Below are 24643 nucleotides of genomic sequence, written 5' to 3'. Positions count from 1 at the left end.
TTGTTCAAATATCCTTCCCACTTAACCGGATAAATATTTTTTAAATAAAAGAGTACATAGTAGATATGATAACTTTCAGAGCAGAAATAAGAGTGAAAATGAAAACTAGTTAAGTGAGAACTGTGAAAATCAGATTAAATATTCTGCCAACTATTGTCTTCTAGGAAAAAGAAGAATTAGTCTCTGCAAGGATGAGCACCCTAATTTTTTTTTTGTCAAATGATCTGTGGTCAGTCCTGAAAGTCAATCTCTGTAAGTCATGTGTGTTTACTTATCTGCCATCACACTTCTATAGCAGATGGATGTGTTACCTGATGTCTTCAGAACTTTCTTGGTTTTCATCTTTACTTCACCCTTCTCAGGAAAACAGGATTGTAAAGTAATTCTGATGATGACTTCAAGGATTTCATTGTTCACCTGATCAAGGATAAAATAAAGTTGAATAGCACCAAGAGGATAACTGTAGTGAGTAGAAATATCTGGTTTGAGTATTTTTTTATTAGATTAATATAAGCACCCTTCCTGTGCCTTGATGTTAATAATAGTTGTTTACTGAAAATATAACATCATACTCATCCAAGGCTGTCAGTCAATTAACAGTATGCTTACATGCATATGTAATTTATTCTGTTCTTTATAACAACAAAGATGATCAGTAGATAAATGATATTATGAGGAAATATACTGGTCACAGGTTGATGAAGATGATATACTAATCTTGTGAGGAAATTATAATATTTCAAAATCTAAGGGCTCTCTAGTTTAGTTTATGCAATTTAAGATCAATATTGTCTCCTGCTAAGATTGAACTAATTGTGGTTTTTAGAGCTCAGGTCTTAATATGTTTTGCTATGTTCTTTAGTCAATCTATTTCTATAGGTATTATCAGTGATATGTAGTTAATTAGTCTAGTTGAATAAATAAATTCTGTAATATACATTTGTTTATGAATAACTGTGCACCTGATTTGTACATTTCACTCTGATACTTATCGATATCTTATATGATATTCTGTTTTGTTTGCTTCCTTACTGAGGTTTCTCATCATTTTCTTTATAGTTTTAAGCTAAAATTTTAATTATCTGATGTCACAGAAATAATTCTACTGATGTCCAGTGAAATCATTAAGCATTCTGCTAAGAATGGTGGCAGTCTATCAGATCATTTGCACTGATATTCAAAAGCAACTTCTCACTAGTTTCCAAATTTAACCATCATCTTCATAGTGGAATGTTATGATTGCTAGTGACAAATTCAGACAATTTATTTAAGGAACCACACACTTTTTTTTTGTTTTCATATTGCTGTCTTGCTTCCTCATTGCTCTCTTATAAGAGAAATATTCTGATAGAGCATGTGTATAACAGTCACACCTGCTGCTTCTCTTCATGAAGCGTTGCTCTTGGAGCATTAGCTTTCACTTGTTCAGCATGTCACTTACATTTCCCTTAGATTTCTCTTTACATTTATGTATTTCTATTCAGGTAAGTTTCAAAGGGAATGTCAAGTTCTACAAAGGAAATAAAATTCTTCATACTACTAATTCATAATCTTTCTTTCTTTACAGGGTACTTCAGAGGACACATTGAATAAAATGGAAGGAGGAAATCAGTCTGTGGTGTCAGAATTTATACTTTGGGGACTTGCACACTCAAAGAATCTTCAGATATTACTCTTTGTGATGTTTTTGATACTTTATCTGCTCATTGTGTCTGGAAATGTTGTCATCCTTGTTTTAATCACCACTGACCGCTATCTCCACTCTCCCATGTACTTCTTGTTGGCCAACTTGTCCTTTGTTGATATGTGTCTTTCCTCAAACACTACTCCTAAGATGATATCAGACTTTCTCTGGGAAAGCAAGACCATTTCCTTTGCAGGCTGCATGTCTCAGGTCTTCTTTGCCCATTGCATTGGTGCAGGAGAGATGGTGTTGTTGGTGGTAATGGCTTATGACCGCTATGTGGCCATCTGTAAACCACTCCACTACTTCACCATTATGAACCTGAAAAGATGCACTGGGTTGGTGTTGACTTCCTGGATCACTGGTTGTATACATGGTATAAGTTGCATGGTAGTGGTTGTGCGGTTGCCTTTTTGTGGCCCCAAGGATATAGACAGCTTTTTCCGTGACATGCCATTGGTGATCAAGCTGGCCTGCATGGATTCTCATGATTTAAATTCATTAATGAATGCTGAATGTGGGATTGTGGCTCTTACCTGCTTTATTCTGTTACTCATTTCCTACACATATATCCTTATCACTATTCGCCAGAGATCTAAAGATGGTTCAGCTAAGGCTCTGTCCACATGCAGTGCCCACCTCACAGTAGTAATGATCTTTTTTTTACCCTGCATCTTCATTTATGTGTGGCCACTAAATATCACCTGGTTAGACAAATTTTTTGCTGTATTTTACTCTGTTTTTACACCTCTCCTAAATCCATCCATTTATACACTGAGAAATAAAGAGATAAAAAATGCTATGAAAAGGTTCATAAGCAGATTTCTGTATCCCAAATTAAATTCCTTATAAGAAGGTGGCCTCTTCTTTCTCAACTGCCAGTTCCCAAATAACCAACCTGGAGATTTAATATTAATTATAATATTGGATGGATGATAGGTCAGTCTTATTTCTATCTAGCTCCTATAACTTAAATTAAACCATTTTTATTAATCTAAATTCTGCCAATATGGGGTCAGAATTTTCACATAAACCTGGCATAGCTTAATAAAGGATGCCAAACACACAAAAGCCCAGTCAAGCACAGCTTCTTGGTAACTGCCTTTTCTTGGGTAGCCTCTATTAGCCAGTGGCAACAAAGGTGTGGCTCCTTTAAGAGAGGGCTTCCTTGCTCAGTTCTAGCCACAAAAATGGGCCTAGGTCTTTTAGGAGGCCCTGCTACCAAACACTTAAGTGGGGTTTATGAGCAGCAGGCAGTGCACTCTTTGGTGGCAGTGTGGATCACCAAACTCCCCAGAGTTGGAGTGATAAAAGTGGCTCTTGCTGTTATCTCCACCATGAAGCTAGGCTTTCAGGGAACCAAGCAGAGTGGAGCTAGCTGCCACAATAGAGGCAGAGGTCCTCACCCTATTGCTTAGTAGTTTAAAGGCTCATGTGGTTAGAAAGAGATTTCAGATATGCAATAAAGGCAGATTCAGACAGACAAAAAAAAAACCATAAATGGGTTACAATATGTTTAAAAATGTAGAAAGGCTTGGGAGGGAAAAGAAAAATGATATAGAATGTCATAAAAATGTGTAGATTTAAAATAATGAAATAAAATCCTTTTTAAAAATATTTTTTATTTTATAATTAACTAAATTTTACATCTCAGCCATGGATTCCCCTGTCCTCCCTCCTCCCAGCCCTCAGCCCTCCCCCCAATCCTCCTCCCATTCCCACCTCTTCCAAGGCAAGGTCTCCTCTGGGGAGTCAACCCAGCCTGGTAGACTCAGCCAAGGAAGGTCCAGTCCCCTCCTCCCTACAACAAAGCTGACAGCAAAGTGTTCCAGCATAGGCCCCAGGTTCCAAAAAGCCAGCCCATGGACATCAAGGACAGGTCCTGGCTCCACTGCCTGGGGGCCTCCCAAACAGTTCAAGCTAATCAACTGTCTCAGTTATCCAGAGGGCCTGGTCCAGTTCCATAGGGGAATAGGAAGAAGCAGAGGGCTAGAGAGGTCCCCAGAATTCCACAAAAATATCTCCACAGTAGACTACTGGCAATGGTCGAAAGAGTGCCTGAGCTGACCTGCTCTGGAGATGAGATGGCAGAACACCCTGGCTGTCATGATAGAACTCTCATCCAGTGTCTGATGGAAGCAGATGCAGAGATCCCCAGGTGGAGCTCCGGAAGTCCAATCAGTGAGAGAGAAAGGAGGGATTGCTTGAGGAGAGATATTGAGACCATGATTGGAAGAATCACAGGGACAAATAAAGTCCTTAAAAATGGACTAAAATATTATAAGAGAAACAAGCCACATAAAGATGGGAAATACACAGAGATTCTGGATCCTGTATGTTATTGTATTGTTGTTGAATTTTTGGCTGTATAGAGACAATGGATTATAAAACCCGCTAGATTAAACCAACTTATATATTTTAAGAATATCTTGTTTTCAAAATTTAAGTCAAATGTGTGTTGCTTTGGGAGAGGTTATGCTTTTATTTCCATAGGAATGAGAAGTTGTGGATTCATTCCAGGTTAAAGATGATCAGGTTTGATAAGGGAAGACACTCTGAAGTCCTGGCCACAGACATAAAAACAAACAAACAAACAACTAAAAAAACAGAAAAACAAAACAAAGCAAAAAATGAACCTCGAAGAACTACAAGATATTGTAACCTATATTTTACATGCTCAAACATAAAACAAAAGAAAAAATCATCTTTAACTGACTTGTGCACAACACATATTCCATATTTATAACATATGTTATCTTTAAATTTTTACATGTTTTCAGGAATAGGGGGCCAAACACCAAGAAAAACAGGTGGCCTATGTAATTCATCCTTTCAAAATACTTCTATTACAGTCTCCTCAAAATTCTGCATCCAAAACAGCTTCAAGGCTTCTGGCTGAGATGTTGCAGCGTCATGGACTACTTCAGCCCATATTTCATTATTATCCTAATTTTCTGAAGGTTCCCCCAAAGATACCAGCACCTCCAGACAACAGGAAATAGTCTAGAGAAAACAACAACCACATTCCCAAAAGAAGGGTTATGGATGTTATTATCACTGAAGGGGGTTGGTTACAAATTGTTATTGGTCATAGTCAGGAAAAAGGCTTAACAAGAGAGTTAAATTCAAAGATCTCTTTCTAAAGGAAAAAAGCAAGATATGATATTGAAATAATGAGATAAAACTTCTTAGTAAATATTACTTGAATATTATTCTGTATATCACTAAATACCCCAAATTATTCACTCCCTTTGCCAAATGTCCAACATCATTAATTTTGCCTCATCATAGTCATCTACTAAAACACTAATGGGTGGACATAAAAAAAATTAAGAAAAGATGAAACACAATCATAATCTGCACAAGGAACAGCACTGAACCTTTCTTAGTTATTTTAATTAGATAAATAAAGTGTCATAATAAAATGTATAAATAAATATTAATGAGATTTCTAATTTATCTCAATCAAGCACCAAAAATTAGCCTTTAAATAATTATTTAATACCTTATAATATAATGAAATTTAATATATATGAAGACTATGTCCAGAAGTCCACTGATTAATTATTTAAAGTACTATATTTTATTCAGTGCTTAACAGACATGAGACATTCAACAAAAATATTTGTAAGTCCACATACATTGCTGTTGGTCAGTGAGGCTGCAGATGTATCTCAACATCATCAACTATTGCCTTTGCCCTTGTTTGCCCACCGTTGTTATAAAGAAAGATGCTGTTGATGAATAAACAGCATACCTTGGTTTCAGGACACAGAGAAATTGACCTCTAAATTCGTCCTATTCAATAGTATTCATATTGCCAAAAGATTCACAAGGCACAGGGGAAGAAAAGACTTCAATGTCCTTACTCAACTCTAGATCCTGATGGGAAAATACAAACTTACCTGGCGAGATTTATCTACTACTGTAATAATGGCATTATACTGATAGGGTAAGTAACTATATTCTGGATACTTTTCCATTGAAGAGAATTTGTGCTTGATACTGTAATGCTGGTTAAACTTCATAGCCATTTGAATAGTTTAGGAGTTTCATATTTTATCTAAGGTATTTTTCTTTTTTAATTTGGAGTTTTATTTTCATGATGAGATATTAGGTTTTAATATCATTCTTCTCCATGTAGGTATCTAGTTTTCCCAACAATATTTGTTTGATATTCTATCTTTTGTCCACTATACTTTTTTTGGCATTTTTGGTGAAAATCAGGTCACTATAATTTTTTGAATAAGCTGGGTGGTGGAGGCACATGCCTTTAATCCCAGCACTTGGGAGGCAGAGGCAGGCAGATCTCTATGAGTTTGAGGCCAGCCTGGGCTACCAAGTAAGTTCCAGGAAAGGCGCAAAGCTACACAGAGAAACTCTGTCTCAAAACAAAACAAAACAAAACAAAAAACCAACCAAACAAACAAAAAAAAAAACAACAAAAATTTTTTTCATATTTTCTTTATTTACATCTTGTCCAGCATTGATGCCATTATTGTGTTTTGATTACCATGGCTCTGTAGTGTAACTTGAGCTCATGTCTAATAACCCAAGGAGCATTTTTCTTTTTGCCCAGGGAAGCTTCAACTATCTTTGCTTCCAAATTGTTCTTGTTGGGGACAAGTGCTATGTGATTGGTGATTTCTTGAGAAGTATTATTCTAATATTGTTTGTAGTTTTATGATAGATTTTGCTTCTAGAGTGCTTTGGGATAGTCTGTATGTCAAATTGCTCTGATTGATCAATAAATACAATACTCATTGGCCAGTGGCCAGGCAGGAAGTATAGGCAGGGGAATAGGAAGGGAAAGGGAGTCACTCTAGTTACAAATGGCGCCCAACGTGTTGGCAAGAGTTTCCACCTAAAACCTGAGGGAAAAAAGAGTCTAAAATGGAGCTAAAAACAGTTCCTAGTTGTCTCTTTCAAGTTAGCAGCAGCCTGCATGTTTGAGCTACTATGGCGGGTTCCTGTCATGTGAGCTAGACCTGCACTTGGTGGGAATGAAGTCTCTTCAAGTGGCACATTAAGCTGCATCATGGATTTAGCCTTGGCTAGTACAAAATAAAAAAAGAGGTTTCTGGGCTACATGCTTTGATAGAAGCATAGACCCACTATTTCTGAGAGTTAATGGCTCCCAGAGCTGGCAGAAAACGTACCACTGCCATATTGGGAAGCTGAAGTGGGCAGAGCCAGCAGCCACATCACTGTTTCAGGCTTAGAATGCTGCACTTTAAAACAATAGGCTCAAGGTAATATAAAAATAAAGCCACGTAAAGATGGCTACCACACAGAGAATCTGGATTATGTTCTTTTTGATATTCGTAACTGAAGAAAAACATTTGATTGCAAAAGCTGTTAGTTATGCCAAAATGTATATTTTAAAGGTACCTTGACTTCAAAATTTGGATGTAAGAATATGCTGCTTTGGAAAAGAGGTTCCACTTTTGTTTCTACAGAAAGCCTGAGGCTATGGATTTGTTCCAGATTAAGATACATCAGGTTTGACCAGATTAAGATACACCTGAAAGGTCTCTGATGACACCATGGCCCAGATGATCCCACATCCAGAATCATTTCAAGGCAACTGGCTCAGATGATACACCCTCACAGACTACTCTATGATCCTTAAATTTTCTTTGTTTCCCAATAAGATACAGCGGCCCCCTCCAGCAGGAAGTAGTAAGAGAAGCTATGCCCAAATTTCCAAATATACCAAGCTGACTTTGGAGATGTGTAAAAGTTAAAACCTTCTTTTTTAAAAAAGAAAAGAGGAAGTGCTGTGAGATGGTCTGTATGTCAAATTGCTCTGATTGGTCAATAAATAAAGCACTCATTGGCCAGTGGCCAGGCAGGAAGTATAGGTCAGACTAACAGAGAGGAGAATTAAGGGAACAGGAAGGGAAAGGGAGTCACTGCCATCCACCGCCATAACAAACAGCATGTGAAGATGCTGGTAAGCCATGAGCTACCTGGCAAGGTATAGATTTATAGAAATGGATTGATTTAAGATATAAGAACAGGCTGGGCGTGGTGGCGCACGCCTTTAATCCCAGCACTCGGGAGGCAGAGCCAGGCGGATCTCTGTGAGTTCGAGGCCAGCCTGGGCTACCAAGTGAGCTCCAGGAAAGGCGCAAAGCTACACAGAGAAACCCTGTCTCGAAAAACCAAAAAAAAAAAAAAAAAAAAAAAAGATATAAGAACAGTTAGCAGGAAGCCTGCCATGGCTATACAGTTTGTAAGCAATATAAGTCTCTGTGTTTACTTGGTTGGGTCTGAGCAGCTGTGGGACTGGCGGGTGACAAAGATTTGTCCTGACTATGGGCAAGGAAGGAAAACTCTAATTACACTAGAGTTAGGCTGCTGGTTGGATTTTTTAAATAAGTTTTTAGACCATTTGGCTGAAGTCCCAATGGAGGATAGTGGGGTTGTAGGTTTAGTGTGATTTTTGGAGCAAAGTGAACAGAATAATAAGAGAGGTAGAATTGCATCCAGATCTTGTCATCTGTACTCAAGGATTAGCAGGGTCCTGGTACAGGGTGGGTTGAGCAATGATGGGGCATATTGGACAGAGTGTTAGTGGAGAGTGTCTTGGGTGAAGTGTGTAGAACTTCAAGAGTCAGATTTTTTACCGCTTCTGGCCATGTGGGTTGGGGCCTGGAAGAGTTTGTTATACAATAGGTACCACTGCAGGAGACCCACTTCCATTACATTTAAACAGTGCTCTACATTTCAAAATTGCTTGAACAGGGGTGGATTCCAATGACTTTTCCCTGCATACATATACACAAAATCACTGGTAACTTTAAAAAGTCCAATATGTTCATTAGCTTGATTATAGAGATTATTTCATGGAGTATAAACATATCATATCATTGTTCTTCATCTTAGATATACACACTTTTAATTCACTAATTATACTTCAATAAAGGTATAAAATTGACTAGAAGAAGTGACAATCCAAATAAAAAAACACAAGAAGTCTAACTTTTATAAATGGAAATAAATAAAACAAAGAGTAGATGAGTGAAATAAGGGAACAATATAATAGGGATTCCCAGAGACAGAAAAAAACTCTTTCCCTGTCTTATCTTTCTTTGTTGGTCATTCTCTACCATATTCCCCCACCCCCCCTTTTTGTATGTTTGTGTGTATTTATTTTTGAAGAACCTGCTCAACTAGTCATGTCATTTGTGGAGGATGCCACAAATCACTTGTCAGATTGAATATGGTGAATACCAAGGGAAAAATTGGCATAGTTGATGTTTGGATCTCATGAATTCCAAGAGTATCTCAATGCAGAGTTCAAACTTTTTTTTTCTCTTACTAGTTTCAAGTGAGAGACTAAAGATTTTGCTTTATAGATGGTAATGAATTTTACTCAGAAATCTACTGATCAAATGCTAATTTCACCTAAAAAATCCCACAGAAACACCAAGGCAAGCATCACAAAATAGACCATTACTGGGGTTTGACAATATACACATGTAAAATTAACCAAGTCAAATTTGAATCTTTCCAAAGTTTGATTCAATCAAGAATTTTATACATAATGGTCTGAAACTGTAAACAATCTAAATGTCCCTCCACTGAATAATGGATAAAGCAAATGTGATACATTTACATAATGGAGTATTACTAAGCTGTCAAAAACAAAGACATCATGAAATTTGCAAGCAAATAGATGGAACTATAAAAAAATCATCATGAGTGAGGTAACCAGGCCAAGAATGAAAACATAGAATGTACTCATTTATAAGTGGATATTAGTTGTGAAATAAAGGGTAATCATTGCTATGGTCCCCAAGCCCAGAGAAGTTAACAAGGAGGGCTTAAGAGGGGACAAAAGAATCTCCCTGGAAGGGGAAATAGAATAGATTTCAAGTGTGGGCTGGGGGCAGGTGATGTTGGAAACAGGAGCAACCAACTGAAGGGTGAGAGAGAGAGAAAAATACTGGAAGAAAAGACTAGAATTGGGGAGCATTACAGGGGCAAAGTGGAAACCTAGTGCAATGGAAACTCTATGGAATCTATGCGAGTAAGCCTAGCAAAGAATCCTAGTAATGTGGCACACAGAGCATGAATCATTTGTCTTCCATAACCAGGCAAGGTCTCAAGTGGAGATATTGGGACACCAAGCCAGCCACAAAACTTTTGTCTGTTTGTTCTGCCTGCAAAATATTCTGAGACCAGAGGCTAGAGAACCCTCATCAAAGAGACCAGAGAGACTTCATCCAGTGACTGATGGGAGAAGATGCAGCCCCACAGAAAATATTAGGCAGAGCTTGGGAAGTCCTGTGGATAATGGGGGGGAGGGTAGGGAGGATCTGAGAAGCCAGAGGCATATGGGACACCACAGGAACAGGGCCCACAGAGTCAACTGACTGGACTCATGGGGTCTCACAGAGATCAGGGAGCCTCTATGTCTTCTGCATTTATATTATGACTGAGCAGCTTGGTGTTCTTGTGGGATTCCTAACAGTGTGAAAAGGGGCTGTCTCTGACACTTTTGTCTACTTATGGGACACTTTTTCTCTTACTTGATTGTCTTGTCCAGTCTTGATGTGATGGTATGTGTCTGGTCTTATTGTAGGTTGTTATGTGGTATTTGGTTGATGTCTCTGGGAGGCCTACTCTTCTCTGAGCAGTGGCACTGGGGTACTAGATCTAGGGGAGAGAGATTAGGGGAGAGAGACTGAGAGAGGAGAGGAAGGAAAAAAGATAGAAATCCTGTCTTTATAATATTTTTGACAATAAAAATAACTGTACTTTTGTAAAATCATAAAAACAAAATCGTCATGGTAATATGTTAAGTAAGATGTTAGGTCCATCTCAATCTCCATCATTTTTCTCTAAAATCTTCATTCTGTAATTCCCTTCTTCCCTCCCTCTTCTCTCTGCCTTTAACTTCTTTCCTTCTTCCTCTCTATCATTTGTTTGCTGCTATCTCTGTCTGCCTACATTTGTTGTAATCAAATATTTGCTAGTTACTCAAATTTTAATGATTGTCTAAAAATTTCATTTAAATTGACTTGCACAAATAAGAATCATGATAATGCTCAGTATTGCAGTAGTTTGTAATCAGGTTTTTCTTTGGGTCAACAGCTCACAAATAATGACACAGAGACTTATTAATTATGAAAGCTCAGCTTTACATTAGGCTTGTCCCAATGGCTTTTGTAGATTAAATTAACCCATATTTTTATTTTTGTGTGTGTGTCTGACTTGTTCCGTGTCTTCATGGTATCTACTGTGCACCTTGATTATCTCCTCTTCCTCTCTCTGCCTGGAACTCCTGCCTATCTCTCTTGCATAGCTATCAGCTGCTCAGCTTTTTATTAAACCAATCACAGCATCTTCACACAGTTTACAAATATTCCACAACATTTCCCCTTTTTTGTCTAAATAAAAAGGAAAGGTTTTAACTTCAACCTAGTAAAACTATATATGATAAGAACAATTATCAGGTAAGAATTATATTCACAATATTTAATCCATTTATATCTGGCATATTCAGAGAAAATACTCTATTATCTATCTTATCTTGATGAATTTATAGTTTTATACCTAAACCATTTTCTATCATAACTTAAATTACAATCCCAAAAATATCTTTCTTAACTTTAAAACATCCTTTTAGATAAACTACTTAAGCTTTTATGTTTTTAAACCTTACAAACTTCACATCTATTACTGTGGGACTAGATATCCACGTCTTGCTCCATGTTTGTGTGTTTGGAACTTTAAAAAACTACTTTCTCAGGTTCTATGTGGAAATATGTGCACCCACATTGGATGCCAAATGTAATTGGACTTTTCTTTGGCATGCTAGCTTACAAAGAATGAAATAGAGACTAATTATTAATTATGAAAGCTCAGCCTTAGCTTAGGCATGTCCCACTAACTCTTATAACTCATATGGGTTAATTTAGCTATTTTCTATCATGTGGCTTTTATCTTGCTCCTACTTTGTGTGTCTAACTCATTCTACATCTTGATTGTGTCTTCTACAATCGATAACACTGGTTAATGACTTTTCAGTCTTTCAGTCTGTACCAATTCTTCAAAAGTGTTTTTTCACTCCTTGAATTTGATGAATATTCCAGATTATTTGCCCCTATGACCATTCAACTTCAATGATATGTTATTGTCTATCTAGTATTTTTCAGATTTCTCTTTTGTGTATAATACCTATAGAAGGTCATTAGATAGAGAATCTAAATTGAATATGCTAATTGATACTTACTTTATATATTTTCCTTACATGATATGGATCATGATCCATGTGTTCAGTTGCCTGCTTATCTATCTCTTACAAATGTTTTTGTAAAACTGTTATCTAATAATTTTAGTTTGTATTGTTTATAGTTATTAATTTTCTATTCTCATGATTACAAATTTGAATTACAAACTTGAATTTTCCTAAAACATTTATTTCTGAACTATGTAATTACCTCTTCTCAAACTGAAAATATGAAAGAATACCTACTTGATTCGGTTTTCCTTTTTAATAGTCATATTACAGAATATTTTGGTTTTGTAATATTTAATGCAAGAACCCAAGAAGTTTCAGAATATTTAATAAGCTTGCTAGTTCCATCAAAGGAAAAGAAAATGTCATTTTAATTATTTTTATTTAACTTTATTTATTTATTTCAGTTTTTTTGAGACAGGGTCTCTCTGTGTAACCTTGGCTGTTCTCGAACCCTCTCAGTAGACCAGGTTGGCCTCAAACTCACAGAGATCCATTTGCTCTGCCACCCCAAATTCTGAGATTAAAGGTGTGTGCCACCATTGCCTGACTTTCATTGTTTTATTTTGGCAATCGTTGTGTGAATATTTTTATGTGCTAATGCTTCAAATTATGCTCTTCATTGCCTCACTGATCCTCATATGGACCATTTCTTGGCAGAGTATTTTGGCTTTTTTCCAGTGTTATTTTAGTTTTATAGTAGGTATTAGGTTCCTTTAACTGTGATAGGAAAAATTGTTTGGATCTGTACCACCACATATATTCAGCACTTGGGAGTGTAAACTAGGTATATTTTCATAAATTTGAGGCAGCATGGGCTACATGATGAGTTGTAGGCCAGTCTTGATTACATGGTATGATACTCTGTCTCAAAAAGTAAAATACAGAAGTTACAGAACAATCTTGCATGTTATAGTGCAAACCTAGAATCAAAAATTTACCCAGGATTTGAAGTTTTTTTCAGTGACAAATAGTACTTGATAACAACACAAGGATATTAGATATGATTTTCTTCTTTTCAAACTCAAAAAAATTTTTTTGGAGGACACACTTGAGAACTTATATCTTATTAAAATAAAATGATATATTTATAATTAAAATTAAAGAAAAAAATTTCGTTATTTTAGTTCTGAATATTTTTACTATTAGTATTAATGTATTTACTTATTTTTCTTATTCAAATAAATGTTTTTAGAAAAGCAAAAGTAATATTATCAACTTATAGACAGTTTAACTCTGCATGTTTTTCATTTAGTGAATTGTTTCTTTTCATTGATATTGTATCACTTAAGTGAAATATCATTAAATCATGTATTTTTGTTGAAACATGGTCTTTCAGAGATTGTAAAATGATTTATATTTTACTTTTAATATTAACTTTTGGAGAATTTCATACAATGTTCATTCATAGTCCTTTCTCCATGAATCCCCCCAGATCCACTCTCCTTTTCTAATCTACCCAAGAAATTGTAGGGTTTTTGTTTTCATATTTTTTAAATTATGTACATGTATATATGACTATATGGAATTATGTGCTCATGTGGGCAGGTGAATACGGAGGGCAGAAAAGTATCAAATGGCTGGAGATGCAAGCCATGAGCTGCCTGACATTAGTTCTGCTAAGTGAACTCACTTCTTCTGGAAAAGCAAAAAGCATCCTTATCTCCTGATTCATCTCTGTATCACATGAACTTTTTAGTTTTTCAGTTGATTTAATTCTGTAGTTGTGTGTGTGTGTGTGTGTGTGTGTGTGTGTGTGTGTGTGCTCAATACAGAGGCTGATGTGTGTGGAACCATGTATGCACATGTGCATATGTATGTAAGGGTCATAGGACACATCTGGAGGTATTCATCTTGGTTTTTAAAACAGTGTCTCTTACTCACTGTTAATTTAGGTTGTCTGGCTAGTGATCCCCAGAGCTGGGAACAGACGCATATACCATTAGGTTCAACCTTAGCACTTGGGTTAGAGGAGTTGAATTCAGGTAGGTGCGCTTGCTTGGGTAGCATCTCCCTAGTGCTAATCACTTTATTTTTAATTATGTAAAACAGCTTTGATTCTCAAGTCAAATTATAAAATAAGTTTAGTTAAGACTAGTTTATAACCTTCCTTATTCTTGCTGATGAAAACAATTTCATCATTTAAAATGTTTTATTAAATATTCAAGAAATCACACATGTATGTATCTGTGTTTTAACATAAACTTAGCATTCTATAGAGACCCTTTGACACCTTATTAACATCACCTAATCTATGTCTTGTAGATTGCTCCAGTGTAGCATTTAGAGGAAAAAAAATTGTTTTGTAGTTGTTTACTATTCCATGATTGTAACTTAAGCAAAGAATTGTTACTCATCTTTATTTCAGTATTATTTCATCATTTTTCATTTATAATTTTATCATTTGATGTGATTCTTTTGATATCTGTAGTTTTGATAAGATAGCTCTTGGAGAGAAGTAAAACTACATTACAGATTAGTCAAATGTTATTTTTTGGCCACAGACATGAGTTGCTCCATTGTATGTTCTCACCAAATACAGTTAGCAATTTTTCTTTCTCTATGGCTCCAATCTTAGTTTGTCCTATTAAATATTGAGACCATGTATCTCATAAGCCAGGACTAACATTACCATATAATTTTATATACATGTATTTTTAGCATGAAACGATGTAATCATTTTTCTTGTAAATACGGTTTTCATCTTACACATAAACTGTAAGATTATATGTTTGTCCAATTTTCTATTAGATTGTTGAGTTTATGAAAGTTATATATATAAAATAATGGCTGTTCTTTAAATAATAAAGTTATTACTCTTGGTGTGTTATTTATTCTCTCATCTTTTTTAGGTAGTTTAACTTTAAAATTAATTATGTATATTGTTATAAGAAAGCTTTATTACATTTATGAATTATAAAGATATTTACTCAACTTAATATTTGTATCATTTTTAAACAGATTCATTTCTTGAGTTTATTTAGAAATTGTTCTCTTAAATGATGACTAGATTCAATAACTCATGCTCCCCATTACCCCTGTTATTCCACTAATTTATAAATAACTCCTTTATTTTATCATTGATTAAATCATATGTAAGCTTTTGATGTGATTAGTATCTTGATGGATATATGTACTATTTTTTCACTCTAGTAGATACTATTTCAAACCCTTTATTATCTTAAATTCCATTTCTACTCATTCATTCATTCAGATTACAAATCATTCAGGTATGTTCCTTGTTCCTCAGAATATGTGACATTCAACTTTAGTCTGCTTCCATGACAACCACTGGAAAGGTAAAAGAGTTGGCAGAAACATTTGTTATTTTTTAAAAACTTAGTGTTTCCTTTACTTTTGTCCTGGTCTTTAGAATTCCTCACTGGAATTGAAGAGTATGTGCACATTAGTATGCATACAAATATACACATTTGCACATAAATGTACACATTTTAATTGTAAATATAATACTCCAAATAAACATCTGCTAAGATCAGAATGTGTAATGTCCCTATAGAGAGTTGTAAAATACTAAAGTTTGAAATCTCTTGAATATGTTAACATAAATCAATATCAACATGGATATTATAATACAACAAAATATTCATTGAATGGTGAATATGTAAACATGTAAACATGTTTATATTGTCTTATGTATCTGTACTATTTCATTGCTTCTCATAATAACTGTATGTAATACATATCATGATCTCTTTTTTACTAATGTGAAAACCAAGCATTACCAAAGAAAAATTAGTAACCATTCATACTCATGTTTAGTAAGGCATTTAAATAACTTAGAATTCTGTTGACGTGAGACACAATTGCTCCTGGCTGCACCAATTGATCCCGAGAGAATGTTGGGCTTCTAAGACATTTCCATTTGGAAGTTTGTCTTTTGGCACAAAATGGCCTACTGGGCAAAGAACTGCCCTTGCCTTGATGGCTGACAGTACAAATGCAATGCTCTCCTTTCTGGACTGTCTGGATACTTTGGGGTTTGAAATAGCAAAAGATATAAGCTGGACTATTTTACATTAAAGAAAAATTTATTGGCTCATTTTCCATAAAAACATTAGAAAAGAATTATGACCCACTTTACTGAAAGAAGGGATTCAGTTATAAGTGTTTATATGCCAACTATTGAGATTCATAAATGATATTCCTACTTAGTAACCATATCTCCTACTACTATAACAAACCACAATCTATTAGATCATTATCATGTGTGTTAGGAAGACTGAACTTTCCAATATTGTTTGCCTTCAAGTTATTCAAAAACCTGTGATACAACAGGTTGCAAAGCAGTAAAAATAATAACATGATATCTTCAATTGCTCTAAAAATTAATGAAATAGTATTTTGAATTAGTGTTGCTAATTTGGAAACTATATAAAATATAAGGTATGGTCACATTGAATAAACTGAGACAATATGCGAACCTTCTTTATTAATTACTAAGTGAGGTAAAAATGGAATGTTAAATCATCATAAGGTTTGCAGAAGAATTTAATAACTTAATTCTCTCATTATCTCAATCTCATGGCTACAGAGGATCTAAGACTTTACCCAAAGTTTTAAATTCCATTGTTTTAGACGTCTCATTGCAATTTTCATCTCCGTGTTCCTCAATGTGTATATAATGGGGTTCAAGAGAGGAGTGACCACAGAGTAAAACACAGCAAGGAATTTATCTAATGACTTGATGGGAAAGGGCCAGGCATAAATAAAGATACAGGGTCCAAAAAACAAAAGAACTACTGTGATGTGAGCAGTGAGTGTGGACAGAGCCTTAGATGATCTATCAGAAGGGCGGCGCTGGATGGTCATTAGAATGATAGTGTAGGAAATGATTAGGAGAACAAAAGAACACACAGTGAGTATACCACTGTTGGCAACGACCATAATGTCTAACCTGTATGTGTCTGCACAGGCAAGTTTGATTACTCTAGGAAGGTCACAATAAAAGCTGTCAACCTTATTGGGACCACAAAAGGGTAAGTTCACTGCAAAGGCTAATTGACTCACTGAGTGTAGGAAGCCGATTCCCCATGCAGCAGCCACAATGCCAACACATACATTGCCACACATAATTGTAGTGTAGCGTAGAGGCTTACAAATTGCTACATATCTGTCAAAGGCCATGGCTATGAGGATCACCAGCTCACTCCCACCAAAGAAGTGAAGGAGAAATATCTGTGCAAGACAGCCCTTGACAGAGATGACTTTGTGTTTGCTGAAAAAGTCAGCAATCATTTTGGGAGCTGTGACAGATGACAGAGACAGATCAATTAGTGAGAGGTTGGCTAATAGGAAGTACATAGGAGAGTGAAGGTGGGAATCAAAAGTCACTGTTACGACAATAAGAAGGTTACCAAACACAATTCCTACATAGAAAACAAAAAAGAGTGCAAAAAGGAAGATCTGAAGTTCTTGAGAATCGGAGAGTCCAATAAAAATAAATTCAGTCACCACAGAATGATTTGTTTCCTTTGATGATTCATTCCAGAAGAGAGTTTCTGCACTTGCCTGGAAAAGACAATGAAAGTCAGAGTTGTTATATGCAAATAGACCCTGGGCTCACTCATTAAGAACTTGCTGTGTTGCCTGGCGGTGGTGGCGCACGCCTTTAATCCCAGCACTCGGGAGGCAGAGCCAGGTGAATCTTTGTGAGTTCGAGGCCAGCCTGGGCTACCAAGTGAGTTCCAGGAAAGGCGCAAAACTACGCAGAGAAACCCTGTCTCAAAAAAAAAAAAAAAAAGAACTTGCTGTGAGCTCTTGCACAAAAGTTTCCAAACTAGAAATCAGAACTCATAATTTTTCCTATAGTGCATCTTTGGTTGTCTTGTTCTTCAGGTAGCCAAGGCTCCCACATCTCCTTGGTTCTAGACTCCATTTTTACACAATGCTCTTCTCCTTTCTGTCCTCTTTATCTGCATTCTTATCCTAGACTGACTTCCTTTTTTTCTGAAGGTCAAGACACTATGGTGTATAGAATACTCCTTATATTTTTAATGTTAAAATGGTTAGGATAAAAAAGAAATTTGCCAAAATGAAGCCAAAGGTAGAAAACATAAAGGATAAAAATACATGATTTAAAAAGAGCCTATGCCACAGCAGAGATGCATAATATAAAAGACAGATGGATATGATGAATAATGTCTTATGGGGGATATGAGGACATAATGAGTTATATTTCTTCAATTTCTTGGGAGAATGCTGTTATTTGTTTGGATATTTATTTTATCACAACCCGTTGTGCTTAAATTTATGTTTATTTTTGTACTCTTCCAGATCTTTTTTTTACCCCTGCTCATCTATGAATGAAATTACTGTTTGCAAAGTCCTATGAAAGTTAGTTGCTCTATTTTTTGCAAACATAAGGACAGATCTAATTATAAAATAATTTATGAAACTTCTTTCAGTTCTTGTTTTCTTTACCCAGTAAAATATAATTATCCCATTACTGACAGTTCTCAGGGATAGGTTTCCTATTGTGAGATACATTATGGTGTGATTAGTTCATGAAAGCCATTCTTTAGAATCACACTATGCAAATTAAAGTTGCTTTCGGTGTTTATTTGTTTTAAACTGTTGAAGCATTTTGTCTCACTGATAGAGAAGGAAAAATTCCAGATTATATCTCCATGAGAACTATGCTTTGAATAAAGATGGTTCAAGGCTTCTCATATGCAGAAAACCAAAATCTATTATAGCAGAAAATAGGAATTTAAGAATGTTATTTTTCAGGAAAAAGGAATTTTGATGCTCACTATGGGTCATACTTTCAGAATTTATGTTGCTAAAAGGAGAATTCTAAAATGAAATATTAATCTAGGGTCCTTTGACCAACACAACCTCCTCCAAATTCATTTGGGACTCTGAAAAAGACTCAAGAAGTTTTATAAGTTCTAATGATTTTATTATCAAATTTGCATTGCTGAAGGGGTTCTTCTGCATATTACATTTTGCTCATATTATAATAACTAAGGGACAAGTGTGATTAAAGAGAAAATAATTCTATCTCATTCACTTTGAATTCAATCACCAAAATGTTGTGATTTTCATAAACAAAGTTTACCTTGACTTTTTTCTCTCTTTCTTTCTCTTTAAAGAAAACAACTTTGTACTCATAGAGATGGAAATCAAGGCTTTGGGTTTAAGCACAGATCCACTGCTTGATCCTGGATGTATTAAGAAAAAATTCTGGGCTTCATTTTCAGTTTTCAAGGTAGTACAACCCAATTAATAATCACCAGATTTTCTACACTTCTAACAATATATTTTGCAACTTCCATGTGAGAGAAATATACAAAACTAGGTTTCACTAGGATTACATAAAAACAAACAAAAACAACAACAAAACAAACAAACAAAAATCACACAGAGGAAAGAAAATGCTAGATTTTTGAGGGACAGAAGATTTGTTAACTAAGTAAAATTAAGTAACTAAGTAAAATGTTAACAAAGAATATGTTAACTAAGTAAAATTAGTTTTATTGGGCAATAATTATTGTCACTAGAACACGCCTAACAAGCTTCATTCTTTTAGTATCAACTCATGTTAATAATTTTAAGTATTTAAGGCAACCCTACAGGGTTTTCCATTTGTTTTTTGAAGAAAAAAGCTTAACTGAATCCTAAACAATGAATTTCTACTGAGAGAAGCATTTAACTACTAATCAAAATCTAACCTGCAGTTGCCTGTACTAGTGAATTTTCAATTTTGTCATTCCACTTACCTCTTTCATAACTAGAAGAGATAGTAACTTTAAGAGAAAGAATAGTACAGAGTCTGTCTTATACTTTTCTTCATTTGTTGGATTTGGTTTATATGTGACTTGTCCTGCTGAGCAAACTGATTGGCTAATGATAAGCATCATGCGTTAACCAGAAGTCCTTGGAGGATCCAGAAACAGCCTGAGGTTGACTGGGGATAGCGACTCTTAGAGTGTCACAGGTTTCCCTTGGCCATTGGAGGAAAAATGGTCTATTCCTGACTTAGGTGACATTGCCGCAAGTACTTGGATTGTTAGATAACATTACCGACTCACTCAATCTAACTGTGATTGCCAAAAAAGCAAAATTAATAAACTAACATTCGGAAATTAAAATCTAGACATATTAGTCAGTCAGTGAATGGTAATATTTAGATTTTGCGAGAAGAGCCTAGCTTAAGACACTGATGTCTAGTATGTGGAGGACATAAAAAATTCCTTGACTAATATTAAAAGTCTCAGTTGTTATCAGTTCTGTGGAGACCCACAGAGGTTTCCTAGTGAGAATTTACTCAAAGTCTGAGAATCTGAGCTTGCTTTACCCAGCAGGGCTGCATAAGGAGATGATTTGACCACAGGTGTGTTTACCAGGATCTACACTTGGCTGTATGGTGTGCTTTGATCTAGCAACAGGGAGGATTTTTTTTTCCCTCTCTCCGTGGCATGTTATAAAAAGCCTTTTGAATAAATCTTCGAGGCCACTGGGTAGTGATCCAGGCCCTCCTGAAGCTACCCTGTGTTTCTGTCTTTCTTCTCGTCAACTAGGTCTCTTTTTCTAGCTAATATTTTCTTATCCCTCTTTCATAAGAACCCTTCAAAAGGTGGGAACTGGCCTCCCATACAGTTTGTTTTATTTTGCAGTGTTAGTTAGCATAAAGACACTAAAATGAGCTGAGATAAACAACTAAGATTTTTAAATTCTATCTAACTTCAGAAAATAAGTCTCCTGAAATACTTTAAATTGTACATGCATTTTGGAAAATCACTAAATTATTTGAGGAAGATTACCAGGGTAACAAATTTGTGTTGTTTTACAAGAGGAATATACAAAAGTATTGCATCATCAAATACTATAGTGTATATCTAAAATGACAATTCACGTAATACATTGCAAACCCAGCTGAAAGAACACATACAAGTTTTTATAGTGTTGCTTTCCCTACTATTTTAATCTTAATGTACACAAACCATTTTCTCTTCATTTTATATATTTATATACTTTATTCATTGGATTTGCATAATTTCTTTTTTGTTTCTCAGTGTATTTATTACCAAAAGGATGCGACATTGTTGAAGTTATTTTGTAAAGAAAAGGATTGGTGCACCTATATGTTTGCATTCCTGTTTCTACAAGTATTTCAGTTTTTAACTCTGATGTTTAGGAAAGCAGCTATCAGAAAAACCTTTGAGTTTTTTAAAAATTTTTAATTTTTTTTTATTATTTCTTATATGAGATTTTCTAGTCATTTTACATATCAGCCATGGATTTCTCTGTCTAGTACCAAGCTGCTTTTATTACTGTAGCTCTATAGTAGAGCTTGAAGTCAGGGATCGTGATGCCTCCAGAGGTTGTTTTATTGTACAGTATTCTTTTGGCTATCCTGGGTTCTCTGTTTTTCTATATGAAGTTGAGTATTGTTCTTTTCAGATCTGTGAAGAATTATGTAGGAATTTTGATGGGGATTGCATTGAATCTGTAGATTGCTTTTAGTAAGATTGCCATTTTTACTATGTTAATCCTAACTATCCATAAGCATAGGAAACCTTTCCATTTTCTGATATCTTCTTCAATTTCTTTCTTCAGGGACTTAAAGTTCTTGTCATACAGGTCCTTTGTTTGCTTAGTTAGAGTTACCCCAAGGTATTTTATATCATTTGTGGCTATTGTAAAGGCTGATGTATCTCTGATTTCTTTTTCAGTCTGTTTGTCATTTATATATAGGAGGGATACTGATTTTTTTGAGTTAATCTTGTATTCTGCTACATTGCTGAAGGATTTATCTGCTTAGGAGTTCCTTGGTTGGATGTTTGAGGTCACATATGTATACTGTCATGTCATCTGCAAATAGGGAAAGCTTGACTTCTTCCTTTCCAATTTGTATTCCCTTAACCTCCTTATGCTGTCTTATTGCTCTGGCTAGAACTTCAAGTACTATATTGAATAAATATGGGGAGAGCAGACAGCCTTGTCTTGTTCCTGATTTTAGTGGAATCTCTTTGAGTTTCTCTCCATTCACTTTGATGTTGTCTGTTGGCTTGCTGTAAATTGCCTTTTTTCTGTTTAGGTATGTTCCATGTATTCCTAATCTCTCAAAGACCTTTATCATAAAGGGGTGTTGGATTTTGTCAAGTGCCTTTTCAGCATCTAGTGAGATGATCATGTGTTTTTTTTTTCTTTCAGTTTTTTTTTATATGGTGTATGTCAATGACAGACTTTCATATGGTGAATCAACCTTGCACCCCTGGGATGAAGCCTACTTGATCATGGTGGATAATTGTTTTTTTTTTTTTTTTTCCTTTGCTGAGCTTTCTTTCTTTCTTTTTTTTTTGTATTTTTTTAAAATTTTACAATACTATTCAGTTGTACATATCACCTCTCACCCCCTCCCCTTTTCCTTGCCCTACCCCCCATTCCCACCTCCTCCAGGGCAAATCCTCCCCCGAGGACTGTGATCAACCTGGTAGACTCAGTCCAGGCAGGTCCAGTCCCTTCTTCCCAGACTGAGCCAAGTGTCCCTGCATAAGCTCCAGGTTTCAAACAGCCAACTCATGCAATGAGCACAGGACTTGGTCCCACTGCCTAGTTGCCTCCCAAACTGATCAAGCCAATCAACTGTCTCACCTATTCAGAGGTGATCCAGCTGGGGGCCCCTCAGCCTTTGGTTCATAGTTCATGTGTTTCTATTCATTCGATTATTTTTTTCAATAATTGAGTAGAACCGAAATTTATTATAAGCCACAGTCGTCCTAGGGACCTCCATACTATATATATAGCCTCCATGGTTCTATGGGTTGTGGTCTGATTGTTCTTTATTTTATATCTAGAATCCACTTATGAGTGAGTATATACCATGACTGTCTTTCTGGGTTTGGGTTACCTCACTCAGGATGATTTTTTCTAGTTCCATCCATTTGCCTGCAAATTTTATGCTTTCATTGTTTTTCTCTGCTGAGTAGTACTCCATTGTGTATATGTACCACATTTTTTCCAGCCATTCTTCCGTTGATGGGCATCTAGGTTGTTTCCAGGTTCTGGCTATTACAAATAGTGCTGATATGAACATAGCTGAGCATGTATCTTTATGGTATGAATCAGCATTCTTTGGGTATATGCCCAAGAGTGGGATGGCTGGGTCTTGAGGTAGTTCGATTCCTAATTTTTGAGAAACCACCATACTGATTTCCACAGTGGTTGTTCAAGTTTACATTCCCACCAACAGTGGAGGAGTGTTCCCTTTGCTCCACATCCTCTCCAACATTGACTCTCATTGGTGTTTTTGATCGTAGCCATTCTGACAGGTGTAAGGTGGTATCTCAGAGTCATTTTGATTTGCATTTCTCTGATGATTAAGGATGTTGAGCATTTCTTTAAATGTCTTTCAGCCATTTGTAGTTCTTGTTTTGTGAATTCTCTGTTTAGCTCTTTAGCCCATTTTTTAATTGGACTGTTCAGTATTTTGATGTCTAGTTTCTTGAGTTCTTTATATACTGTGGAGATCAATCCTCTGTCAGATGTGGGGCTGGTGAAGATCTTTTCCCATTCTGTTGGCTGTCTTTTTGTCTTATTGACTGTGTCTTTTGCCTGCAAACGCTTCTCAGTTTCGAGAGGTCCCATTTATTAATTGTTGTGCTCAGGGTCTGTGCTGTTGGTGATTTATTTAGGAAATGGTCTCCGTTGCCAATGCGTTCAAGAGTACTTCCTACTCTCTTTTCTATTAAGTTTAGTGTAACTGGATTTATGTTCAGGTCTTTGATCCACTTCGACATGAGTTTTGTGCATGGTGACAGATATGGATCTATTTGTAATCTTTTACATATTGAGATCCAGTTATGCCAGCACCATTTGTTGAAGGTACTTTCTTTTTTCCATTGTATAGTTTTGGCTCCTTTGTCAAAAACCAGGTGTTCATATGTGCATGGATTAATGTCAGGGTCTTCAATTTGATTCCATTGGTCCGTATGTTGGTTTTTATACCAGTACCAAGCTGTTTATATTACTATAGCTCTATAGTAGAGTTTGAGGTTAGGGATGGTGATGGCTCCAAAGGTTGCTTTATCATATAGGATTCTTTTAGCTATCCTGAGTCTTTTGTTTTTCCATATGAAGTTGAGTATTTTTCTTTCCACATCTGTGAAGAATTGTATTGGGATTTTGATGGGGATTGCATTGAATCTGTAGATTGCTTTTGGTAAGATTGCCATTTTGACTATGTTAATCCTACCTATCCATGAGCATGGGAGATCCTTCCATTTTCTGATATCTTCTTCAATTTCTTTCTTTAGAGATTTAAAATTCTTATCAAAAAGGTCCTTCACTTGTTTAGTTAGTGTTATCCCAAGGTATTTTATATTATTTGTGGCTATTGTAAAGGGTGATGTTTCTCTGACTTCTTTCTCAGTGCTTTTATCATTTGTGTATAGGAGGGCTACTGATTTTTTTGAATTGATCTTGTATCCTGCCACTTTACTGAAGGAGTTTATCAGCTGTAGGAGTTCCTGGTAGAGTTTTTGGGGTCACTTATGTATACTATCATATCATCTGCAAATAGTGAAAGTTTGACTTCTTCCTTGCCAATTTGTATCACTTTGATCTCCTTTTGTTGTCTTATTGCTCTAGCTAGAACTTCTAGTTCTATATTGAATAAGTATGGGGAGAGTGGACAGCCTTGTCTTGTTCCTGAATTTAGTGGTATCCCTTTGAGTTTCTTT

General features: G+C 35.7%; 2 protein-coding genes across 2 annotated transcripts; one reads left to right on the top strand and one right to left on the bottom strand.

Moving 5' to 3' along the window:
* The first annotated feature begins 1591 nt into the window (after nt 1-1591).
* On the top strand, nt 1592-2536 carry LOC114687516 (olfactory receptor 4K3-like). The gene has a single exon (XM_028862124.1). It carries the CDS (start codon nt 1595-1597, stop codon nt 2534-2536), a length of 942 nt encoding a protein of 313 aa, XP_028717957.1. The 5' UTR covers nt 1592-1594.
* A 13957-nt stretch (nt 2537-16493) lies between these two features.
* LOC114687517 (olfactory receptor 4F4-like) lies at nt 16494-19816 on the bottom strand. The gene is made up of 2 exons (XM_028862125.1): nt 19679-19816; nt 16494-17510 (listed from the first exon to the last, which is right to left on the bottom strand). Exons 1-2 carry the CDS (start codon nt 19814-19816, stop codon nt 16494-16496), a joined length of 1155 nt encoding a protein of 384 aa, XP_028717958.1.
* Between the last annotated feature and the right edge of the window lie 4827 nt (nt 19817-24643).

This window comes from Peromyscus leucopus, chromosome 4 (genome assembly GCF_004664715.2).
Source record: "Peromyscus leucopus breed LL Stock chromosome 4, UCI_PerLeu_2.1, whole genome shotgun sequence".
NCBI lineage: Eukaryota > Metazoa > Chordata > Mammalia > Rodentia > Cricetidae > Peromyscus > Peromyscus leucopus.
This window is presented reverse-complemented; position numbering and strand designations above follow the sequence as displayed.